The sequence below is a fragment of the Oncorhynchus keta genome, chromosome 27 (assembly GCF_023373465.1).
Source record: "Oncorhynchus keta strain PuntledgeMale-10-30-2019 chromosome 27, Oket_V2, whole genome shotgun sequence".
Classification (NCBI taxonomy): Eukaryota; Metazoa; Chordata; class Actinopteri; order Salmoniformes; family Salmonidae; genus Oncorhynchus; species Oncorhynchus keta.
In genome coordinates, this window is record NC_068447.1 from 15,680,097 (window position 1) to 15,691,316 (window position 11,220).

An 11,220-nucleotide genomic window follows, 5' to 3' on the forward strand; every position below is an offset into this window, starting at 1 on the left:
GTATGGATGTGGATATAGTATGGATATAGTTAGTATGGATATGGATATAGAATGGATATAGTATGGATATAGTTAGTATGCTTATTGGTCATAGTATGGATATAGTTAGTATGGATATAGAATGGATATAGTATGGATATAGTTAGTATGCTTATTGGTCATAGTATGGATATAGTTAGTATGGATATGGATATAGTATGGATATAGTTAGTATGGATATGGATATTGTATGTATATAGTTAGTATGGATATGGATATAGTATGTATATAGTTGGTATGGATATGGATATAGTATGGATATAGTCAGTATGCTTATGGTCATAGTATGGATATAGTTAGTATGGATATAGGTATTATGGATATGGATATAGTATGGATATAGTTAGTATGGATATGGATATAGTATGTATATAGTTAGTATGGATATGGCTATAGTATGGATATAGTTAGTATGGATATGGATATAGTATGGATATAGTTAGTATGGATATGGATATAGTATGGATATAGGTAGTATCGATATGGATATAGTATGGATATAGTTAGTATGGATATGGATATAGTATGGATATCGTTAGTATGGATATGGTTAGTATGGATATAGGTAGTATGGATATGGATATAGTATGGATATAGTTAGTATGGATATGGATATAGTATGGATATAGTTAGTATGCTTATTGGTCATAGTATGGATATAGTTAGTATGCTTATTGGTCATAGTATGGATATAGTTAGTATGCTTATTGGTCATAGTATGTATATAGTTAGTCTGCTTATTGGTCATAGTATGGATATAGTTAGTATGGATATGGATATAGTATGGATATAGTTAGTATGGATATGGATATAGTATGGATATTGTTAGTATGCTTATTGGTCATAGTATGGATATAGTTAGTATGCTTATTGGTCATAGAATGGGTATAGTTAGTATGGATATGGATATAGTATGGATATAGTTAGTAGGCTTATTGGTCATAGTATGGATATAGTTAGTATGGATATGGATATAGTATGGATATAGTTAGTATGGATATGGATATAGTATGGATATCGTTAGTATGGATATAGTATGGATATAGTTAGTATGGATATAGTTAGTATAGATATGGATATAGTATGGATATAGTTAGTATGGATATGGATATAGTATGGATATAGTATGGATATAGTATGGATGTAGTTAGTATGGATATGGATATAGTATGGATATAGTATGGATATCGTTAGTATGGATATGGATATAGTATGGATATAGTATGGATATCGTTAGTATGGATATGGATATAGTATGGATATAGTATGGATATAGTTAGTATGGATATGGATATAGTATGGATATAGTATGGATATAGTTAGTATGGATATGGATATAGTATGGATATAGTTAGTATGGATATGGATATAGTATGGATTTAGTTAGTATGGATATGGATATAGTATGGATATAGTTAGTATGCTTATTGGCCATAGTATGGATATAGTTAGTATGCTTATTGGTCATAGTATGGATATAGTTAGTATGCTTATTGGTCATAGCATGGATATAGTTAGTATGGATGTTAATATAGTATGGATATAGTTAGTATGCTTATTGGTCATAGTATGGATATAGTTAGTATGCTTATTGGTCATAGTATGGATATAGTTAGTATGGATATGGATATAGTATGGATATAGTTAGTATGCTTATTGGTCATAGTATAGATATAGTTAGTATGGATATGGATATAGTATGGATATAGTTAGTATGGATATGGATATAGAATGGATATAGTATGGATATAGTTAGTATGCTTATTGGTCATAGTATGGATATAGTTAGTATGGATATGGATATGGTTAGTGTGGATATAGTTAGTATGGATATGGATATAGTATGGATATAGTTAGTATGGATATGGATATAGTATGGATATAGTTAGTATGGATATAGAATGGATATAGTATGGATATAGTTAGTATGCTTATTGGTCATAGTATGGATATAGTTAGTATGGATATGGATATATTATGGATATAGTTAGTATGGATATGGATATAGTATGGATATAGTAAGTATGGATATGGATATAGTATGTATATAGTTAGTATGGATATGGATATAGTATGTATATAGTTAGTATGGATATGGATATAGTATGGATATAGTTAGTATGGATATGGATATAGTATGGATATAGTTAGTATGGATATGGATATAGTATGGATATAGTTAGTATGGATATGGATATAGTATGGATATAGTTAGTATGGATATGGATATTGTATGAATATAGTATGGATATAGTTAGTATGGATATGGATATAGTATGGATATAGTTAGTATGGATATGGATATAGTATGGATTTAGTTAGTATGGATATGGATATAGTATGGATATAGTTAGTATGCTTATTGGCCATAGTATGTATATAGTTAGTATGCTTATTGGTCATAGTATGGATATAGTTAGTATGGATATGGATATAGTATGGATATAGTTAGTATGCTTATTGGTCATAGTATGGATATAGTTAGTATGGATATGGATATAGTATGGATATAGTTAGTATGGATATGGATATAGTATGGATATAGTAAGTATGGATATGGATATAGTATGGATATAGTTAGTATGGATATGGATATGGATATAGTATGGATATAGTTAGTATGGATATGGATATAGTATGGATATAGTTAGTATGCTTATTGGTCATAGTATGGATATAGTCAGTATGGATATGGATATAGTATGGATATAGTTAGTATGGATATGGATATAGTATGGATATAGTTAGTATGGATATGGATATAGTTAGTATGGATATGGATATAGTATGGATATAGTTAGTATGCTTATTGGTCATAGTATGGATATAGTTAGTATGGATATGGATATAGTATGGATATAGTTAGTAGGCTTATTGGTCATAGTATGGATATAGTATGGATATAGTGAGTAGGCTTATTGGTCATAGTATGGATATAGTTAGTATGGATATGGATATAGTATGGATATAGTTAGTATGGATATGGATATAGTATGGATATAGTTAGTATGGATATGGATATAGTTAGTATGGATATGGATATAGTATTGATATAGTTAGTATGGATATGGATATAGTATTGATATAGTTAGTATGGATGTAGTTAGTATGGATATGGATATAGTATGGATATAGTCAGTATGGATATGGATATAGTATGGATATAGTTAGTATGGATATGGATATAGTATGGATATAGTTAGTATGCTTATTGGTCATAGTATGGATATAGTTAGTATGGATATAGGTAGTATGGATATAGTATGGATATAGTATGGATATGGATGTAGTTAGTATGCCACAAAAGTTCCTGGATGTCGTACTACATTAGCCAAAATATGAAGTATACAATAAGTCTACAAGCAGTGGACACTATTTCAGTGCTTTTAACCCCATAATGCAATTCTTCTGAAAATGGGCATGGCTTCAAAATTGGCTGACAATTTGTTAGCTACGCTATCTTTACGAACCGCATAGCATATCATTACAGCACTATGTATGTTTGTTAGCTACCTAACCTTAGTTGGCTGCAAATACATCGAACTTGCCAGTATATGAACTATATGCTATCTAACTAACTATCCAATGTTTATTTAATTCATTATTCACATCATTCTTAGCTTAGCTAAGTGGTATAGTCGTTGTGCGTTCTCAATGGACATTGTTAATGCGGGTGCGTTCGTAAATTCACTCTGGCTATCTACTCTGATATCAGAGCACTCTCATCTGTCTACTCTGATATCAGAGCACTCTCATCTGTCTACTCTGATATCAGAGCACTCTCATCTGTCTACTCTGATTTCAGAGCACTCTCATCTGTCTACTCTGATTTCAGAGCACTCTCATCTGTCTACTCTGATTTCAGAGCACTCTCATCTGTCTACTCTGATTTCAGAGCACTCTCATCTGTCTACTCTGATTTCAGAGCACTCTCATCTGTCTACTCTGATTTCAGAGCACTCTCATCTGTCTACTCTGATATCAGAGCACTCTCATCTGTCTACTCTGATATCAGAGCACTCTCATCTGTCTACTCTGATATCAGAGCACTCTCATCTGTCTACTCTGATTTCAGAGCACTCTCATCTGTCTACTCTGATTTCAGAGCACTCTCATCTGTCTACTCTGATTTCAGAGCACTCTCATCTGTCTACTCTGATTTCAGAGCACTCTCATCTGTCTACTCTGATATCAGAGCACTCTCATCTGTCTACTCTGATATCAGAGCACTCTCATCTGTCTACTCTGATATCAGAGCACTCTCATCTGTCTACTCTGATATCAGAGCACTCTCATCTGTCTCAGAGCACATCTGACTCTGATTTCAGATCTGTCTACTCTGATTTCAGAGCACTCTCATCTGTCTACTCTGATTTCAGAGCACTCTCATCTGTCTACTCTGATTTCAGAGCACTCTCATCTGTCTACATCTGACTCTATCAGAGCACTCTCATCTGTCTACTCTGATATCAGAGCACTCTCATCTGTCTACTCTGATATCAGAGCACTCTCATCTGTCTACTCTGATATCAGAGCACTCTCATCTGTCTACTCTGATATCAGAGCACTCTCATCTGTCTACTCTGATTTCAGAGCACTCTCATCTGTCTACTCTGATATCAGAGCACTCTCATCTGTCTACTCTGATTTCAGAGCACTCTCATCTGTCTACTCTGATATCAGAGCACTCTCATCTGTCTACTCTGATATCAGAGCACTCTCATCTGTCTACTCTGATTTCAGAGCACTCTCATCTGTCTACTCTGATTTCAGAGCACTCTCATCTGTCTACTCTGATTTCAGAGCACTCTCATCTGTCTACTCTGATTTCAGAGCACTCTCATCTGTCTACTCTGATTTCAGAGCACTCTCATCTGTCTACTCTGATATCAGAGCACTCTCATCTGTCTACTCTGATATCAGAGCACTCTCATCTGTCTACTCTGATTTCAGAGCACTCTCATCTGTCTACTCTGATATCAGAGCACTCTCATCTGTCTACTCTGATATCAGAGCACTCTCATCTGTCTACTCTGATTTCAGAGCACTCTCATCTGTCTACTCTGATATCAGAGCACTCTCATCTGAATGTGCCAGAGCACTGGATAACTGATATGGTGTCAGTAAATGTCAACAAAAAAAAGGAATTAAATTGTTGCTTGCGTCACAGTCACCAACGCTCTGGATAACATGAAAACAGTCTAACCAGTTGTCTCATTTGTGCCTAGAAGTAGCTACTGTAGCAAGTTAGCCAGTTAGTTTGGGTGCTTGACTGCCGTTTTGAGGTCAACCCTACTCCTCGGCCAGAGCTTCCCGTGTGCGCTCTGAACGCTCCTGGATTTACAAACGGACAATCTGACAACACACTGAATTTACCAACGCACTCCAGATTGAATTTACGAACACCCAAAGTCATAAGATGTCTAGCTAGTAATTTGTTATGCTAACAAGCTAGCAAGAGGTTGCATAGCAACCGCATCAACTTCCGGTAGATAAGTGTAGCGCTCGTCAGCTCAACTGAAAGGATATCGTTAGTTTACAGTATACAAAAAATAACTAATAGTATACAGTATGTAGTATATACCCATTAAGTATGTAGCGTACAGTATGTTGGTATGGGTATTCAAACAGAGCCTTAGTCTACCCATAGCCCAGCCTGATAAAGACAGTCTTGGCTAGCATTGGACTGTTGCAGTCTGTATAGGGTGTTCATAATGATTTTACAGGAGTGACAGTGTGTGTGATGGAGGGTGTGTGTGTACCCCTAATCTCTCAGGCTTGTTACAAACCTGCAAATGCAGCCAGCACTACCCACAATGCCCTGGTTCTAATTAGCTAACTGGGGCAGAGTGCCTATACCAAACGATCCTCCCTGACTGTGTGTGTGTCTGGCATGTCAAGGAGACATATTTCACTATCGGGTCCTTGTTTTCATCCTCCAAACCCAGACAACTCTGAGATATTGTTGAGTAGATGAGAAACACACAGGACTAATTATCTGTGTATTTCCTCTCTTCCCCTCCCTCCCTGACACCTCTCTTCCCCTCTCTCTCTTCCCCTCCCTCTCTTCCCCTCCCTCCCCTCCCTCCCCTCCCTCTCTTCCCCTCCCTCCCTGACACCTCTCTTCCCCTCCCTCCCCTCCCTCTCTTCCCCTCCCTCCCCTCCCTCCCCTCCCTCTCTTCCCCTCCCTCCCCTCCCTCTCTTCCCCTCCCTCCCCTCCCTCCCCTCCCTCTCTTCCCCTCCCTCCCCTCCCTCCCCTCCCTCTCTTCCCCTCCCTCCCTGACACCTCTCTTCCCCTCCCTCTCTTCCCCCTCTCTTCCCTCCCTCTCTTCCCCTCCCTCTCTTCCCCTCCCTCCCTGACACCTCTCTTCCCCTCCCTCTCTTCCCCTCCATCCCTGACACCTCTCTTCCCCTCCCTCTCTTCCCCTCCCTCTCTTCCCCTCCCTCTCTTCCCCCTCTCTTCCCCTCCCTCTCTTCCCCTCCCTCTCTTCCCCTCCCTCCCTGACACCTCTCTTCCCCTCCCTCTCTTCCCCTCCCTCCCTGACACCTCTCTTCCCCTCCCTCTCTTCCCCTCCCTCTCTTCCCCTCCATCCCTGACACCTCTCTTCCCCTCCCTCTCTTCCCCTCCCTCTCTTCCCCTCCCTCCCCCACACCTCTCTTCCCCTCCCTCTCTTCCCCTCCCTCCCTGACACCTCTCTTCCCCTCCCTCTCTTCCCCTCCCTCTCTTCCCCTCCCTCCCTGACACCTCTCTTCCCCTCCCTCTCTTCCCCTCCCTCCCTGACACCTCTCTTCCCCTCCCTCTCTGACACCTCTCATTAAGGTTAGGCCTGTGCTGTTTTTCATCTCTTTGATGGTTAAAGCTGCCAATTATTGTAAACCCTTCCTCTGCATTTAACATGTAAAACAAACACCTGAACACACCTCTCTCTCTCTCTCTCTCTCTCTCTCTCTCTCTCTCTCTCTCTCTCTCTCTCTCTCTCTCTCTCTCTCTCTCTCTCCTCTCTCTGTCTCTCTCTCTCTCTGTCTCTCTCTCTCTCTCTCTCTCTCTCTCTCTCTCTCTCTCTCTCTCCCTCTCTCTCTCTCTCTCTCTCTCTCTCTCTCTCTCTCTCTCTCTCTCTCTACCTCTCTACTCTCTCTCTCTCTCTCTCTCTCTCTCTCTCTCTCTCTCTCTCTCTCTCTCTCTCTCTCTCTCTCTCTCTCTCTCTCTCTCTCTCTCTAAATTTCAATTCAATATAAGGAGCTTTACTGGCATGGGAAACATGTTAACATTGCCAAAGCAAGTGAAATAGATAATAAACACGAGTGAAATAAACAAAAAAAATGAACAGTAAACATTACACTCACAGAAGTTCCAAAAGAATAAAGACATTACAAATGTCATATTATATGCAAATAGTTAAAGTACAAAAATGGTGTTTGTTCTTCACTGGTTGACCTTTTCTTGTGGCAACAGGTCACACATCTTGTTGCTGTGATGGCACACTGAGGTATTTCACCCAGTAGATATGGGAGTTTGTGGGTCTGTGTAATCTGAGGGAAATATGTGTCTCGAATATGGTCATACATTGGACAGGAGGTTGGGAAGTGCAGCTCAGTTTCCACCTCATTTTGTGGGCAGTGAGCACATAGCCTGTCTTCTCTTGATAGCCATGTCTGCCTACGGTGGCCTTTCTCAATGGCAAGGCTATGCTCACTGAATCTACATAGTCAAATGTCAGGTATTCTGCCACTGTGTACACTCTGTTTAGGGCCAAATAGCATTCTAGTTTGCTCTGTTTTTTTTGTAAATTCTTTCCAATGTGTCAAGTAATTATCTTTTTGTTTTCTCATGATTTGGTTGGGTCTAATTGTGCTGCTGTCCTGGGGCTCTGTGGGGTCTGTTTGTGTTTGTGAACAGAGCCCCAGGACCAGCTTGCTTAGGGGACTCTTCTCCAGGTTCATCTCTCTGTAGGTGATGGCTTTGTTATGTAAGGTTTGGGAATCGCTTCCTTTTAGGTAGTTGTAGAATTTAACTCCTCTTTCTGGATTTTGATAATGAGCGGGTATCTGCCTAATTCTGCTCTGCGTGCATTATTTGGTGTTCTACGTTGTACACGGAGGATATTTTTGCAGAATTCTGCATGCAGAGTCTCAATTTGGTGTTTGTCCCATTTTGTGAATTCTTGGTTGGTGAGTGGATCCCAGACCTCACAACCATAAAGGGCAAAGGGTTCTATAACTGATTCAAGTATTTTTAGCCAGATCCTAATTGGGATGTCAAATTGTATGTTCCTTTTGATGGCATAGAAGGCCCTTCTTGCCTCGTCTCTCAGATCGTTCACAGCTTTATGGAAGTTACCTGTGGCGCTGATGTTTAGGCCAATATATATATAGTTTTTTGGCAACGGTGTCGAGATGGAATTTGTATTTGTGGTCCTGGCGACTGGACCTTTTTTGCAACACCATTATTTTGGTCTTACTGAAATCTACTGTCAGGGTTCAGGTCTGACAGAATCTGTGCAGAAGATCTAGGTGCTGCTGTCGGCCCTCCTTGGTTGGGGACAGAAGCACCAGATCACCAGCTAACAGTAAACATTTGACTTCAGATTCTAGTAGGGGGAGGCCGGGTGCTGCAGACTATTTTACTGCCTTCGCCAATTCGTTGATATATATGTTGAAGACGGTTGGGCTGAAACTGCATCCCTGTCTCTCTCTCTCTCTCTCTCTCTCTCTCTCTCTCTCTCTCTCTCTCTCTCTCTCTCTCTCTCTCTCTCTCTCTCTCTCTCTCTCTCTCTACCTCTCTCTCTCTCTCAATTCAGTTCAATTCAAGTTTTTCTTTGGCATGGGAAACATATGATTACATTACCAAGGCAAGTGAAGTAGAAACAAAAGTCAAATAAACAATTAACAATTAACTCTCTCTCTCTGGCGCTGCCTCTGGCTCTGGCGCTCTCTCTCTGGCTCTTTCTGGCTCTCTGTCTCTGGCTCTCTAGCTCTCTGTCTCTGGCTCTCTGTCTCTGGCTCTCTGTCTCTGGCTCTCTAGCTCTCTGTCTCTGGCGCTCTGTCTCTGGCTCTCTGACGCTCTGTCTCTGGCTCTCTGTCTCTGGCTCTCTGTCTCTGGCTCTCTGTCTCTGGCTCTCTGGCGCTCTCTCTTTGGCTCTCTGTCTCTGGCTCTCTGTCTCTCTGTCTCTGTATTTCTAGCTCTCTGTCTCTGGATCTCTCTTTCTGTCTCTCTGTCGCTCTGTCTCTGGCTCTCTGTCTCTGGCGCTCTCTCTCTCTGTCTCTGGCGCTCTCTCTCTGGCTCTTTCTGGCGCTCTGTCTCTGGCTCTCTGTCTCTGGCGCTCTCTCTCTGGCTCTTTCTGTCTCTCTGTCTCTGGCTCTCTAGCTCTCGGTCTCTGGCTCTCTGTCTCTCTCTCTCTCTCTCTCTCTCTCTCTCTCTCTCTCTCTCTCTCTCTCTCTCTCTCTCTCTCTCTCTCTCTCTCTCCCTCTCTCTCTCTCTCAATTCAGTTCAATTCAAGTTTTTTTTTGGCATGGGAAACATATGATTACATTACCAAGGCAAGTGAAGTAGAAACAAAAGTCAAATAAACAATTAACAATTAACTCTCTCTCTCTGGCGCTGTCTCTGGCCCTCTGGCTCTGGCGCTCTCTCTCTGGCTCTTTCTGGCTCTCTGTCTCTGGCTCTCTAGCTCTCTGTCTCTGGCTCTCTGTCTCTGGCTCTCTGTCTCTGGCTCTCTAGCTCTCTGTCTCTGGCGCTCTGTCTCTGGCTCTCTGACGCTCTGTCTCTGGCTCTCTGTCTCTGGCTCTCTGTCTCTGGCTCTCTGTCTCTGGCTCTCTGGCGCTCTCTCTTTGGCTCTCTGGCTCTCTGTCTCTCTGTCTCTGTATTTCTAGCTCTCTGTCTCTGGCTCTCTCTTTCTGTCTCTCTGTCTCTCTGTCTCTGGCTCTCTGTCTCTGGCGCTCTCTCTCTCTGTCTCTGGCGCTCTCTCTCTGGCTCTTTCTGGCGCTCTGTCTCTGGCTCTCTGTCTCTGGCGCTCTCTCTCTGGCTCTTTCTGTCTCTCTGTCTCTGGCTCTCTAGCTCTCGGTCTCTGGCTCTCTGTCTCTGTCTCTCTGTCTCTCTGTCTATCTCTCTAGCTCTCTCGCTGGCTCTCTCTCTGGCTCTCTCTCTGTCTCTCTCACTAGCTCTCTCTCTGGCTCACTCTCTGTCTATCTCTCTAGCTCTCTTGCTGGCTCTCTCTCTGGCTCTCTCTCTGTCTCTCTCACTAGCTCTCTCTCTGGCTCACTCTCTGTCTATCTCTCTAGCTCTCTTGCTGGCTCTCTCTCTGGCTCTCTCTATGTCTCTCTGTATCTCTCTCTGTGGCTCTCGCTCTCTAGCTCTCTCTCTCTGGCTCTCTGTCTATGGCTCTCTAGCTCTCTGTCTCTGTCTCTGTCTCTGTCTCTCTCTCTCTCTCTCTCTTCTCTCTCTCTCTCTCTCTCTCTCTCTCTCTCTCTCTCTCTCTCTCTCTCTCTCTCTCTCTCTCTCTCTCTCTCTCTCTCTCTCTCTCTCTCTCTCTCTCTCTCTCTCTCTCTCTCTCTCTCTCTCTCTCTCTCTCTCTCTCTCTCTCTCTCTCTCTCTCTCTCTCTCTCTCTCTCTCTCTCTCTCTCTCTCTACACTGTTATTTACTGTTATTTACGATGGCCTTTTATGAGCGTCTCTCCTGCTTCGCACTTCTAACAGCTCCAGACTAGTGGAGAGACACCTGGCTACACTGTTGGTGAGGCTTTTCACCTGGGCTGTATCATTACAGTAGAATTTCTGCTAAATGATGCAGAAGCATCAGTACTCAGTGGAGGGGTGTCATTGACTTGTCTTTCCACTAGTGTATCTACTCTGTGTAATGACGACACGACAGTGTGAGAGGACAACTGTTGCTGACCTCTATCTTTTTCCTCTCCCTCTCTCTCTCTGGCTCTCTGTCTCTCTCTCCCCCTCTCTCTCTGGCTCTCTGTCTCTCTCTCCCCCTCTCTCTCTGGCTCTCTGGCTCTCTGTCTCTCTGTCTCTGTTAGGAGCGAGTGATTGAGCGTTTGCGTGAGCAGAAGGAGCGGGAGGACAGGGCACGGCTGGAGGAGGTGGAAAGGATGAGGAAGGAGAACCAGGACCTGAAGGATAGACTCTCCATCCTGACGACACACACACCTGGGGTAAGGAAGGCCAGAGTGTGTATG

The 11,220-nt window shown here is 42.2% G+C and overlaps 1 protein-coding gene across 3 annotated transcripts in view; it reads left to right on the forward strand.

Moving 5' to 3' along the window:
- The window catches only part of LOC118378578 (ERC protein 2-like), a 613,000-nt gene that overhangs the window by 229,312 nt on the left and 372,468 nt on the right, over positions 1-11,220 (forward strand). For all 3 annotated transcript variants that reach the window (XM_052481811.1, XM_052481812.1, XM_052481813.1), the window contains one exon: positions 11,062-11,196. In XM_052481811.1, the coding sequence (XP_052337771.1) occupies positions 11,062-11,196 (135 nt within the window). The remainder of the gene's footprint in view (positions 1-11,061; positions 11,197-11,220) is intronic.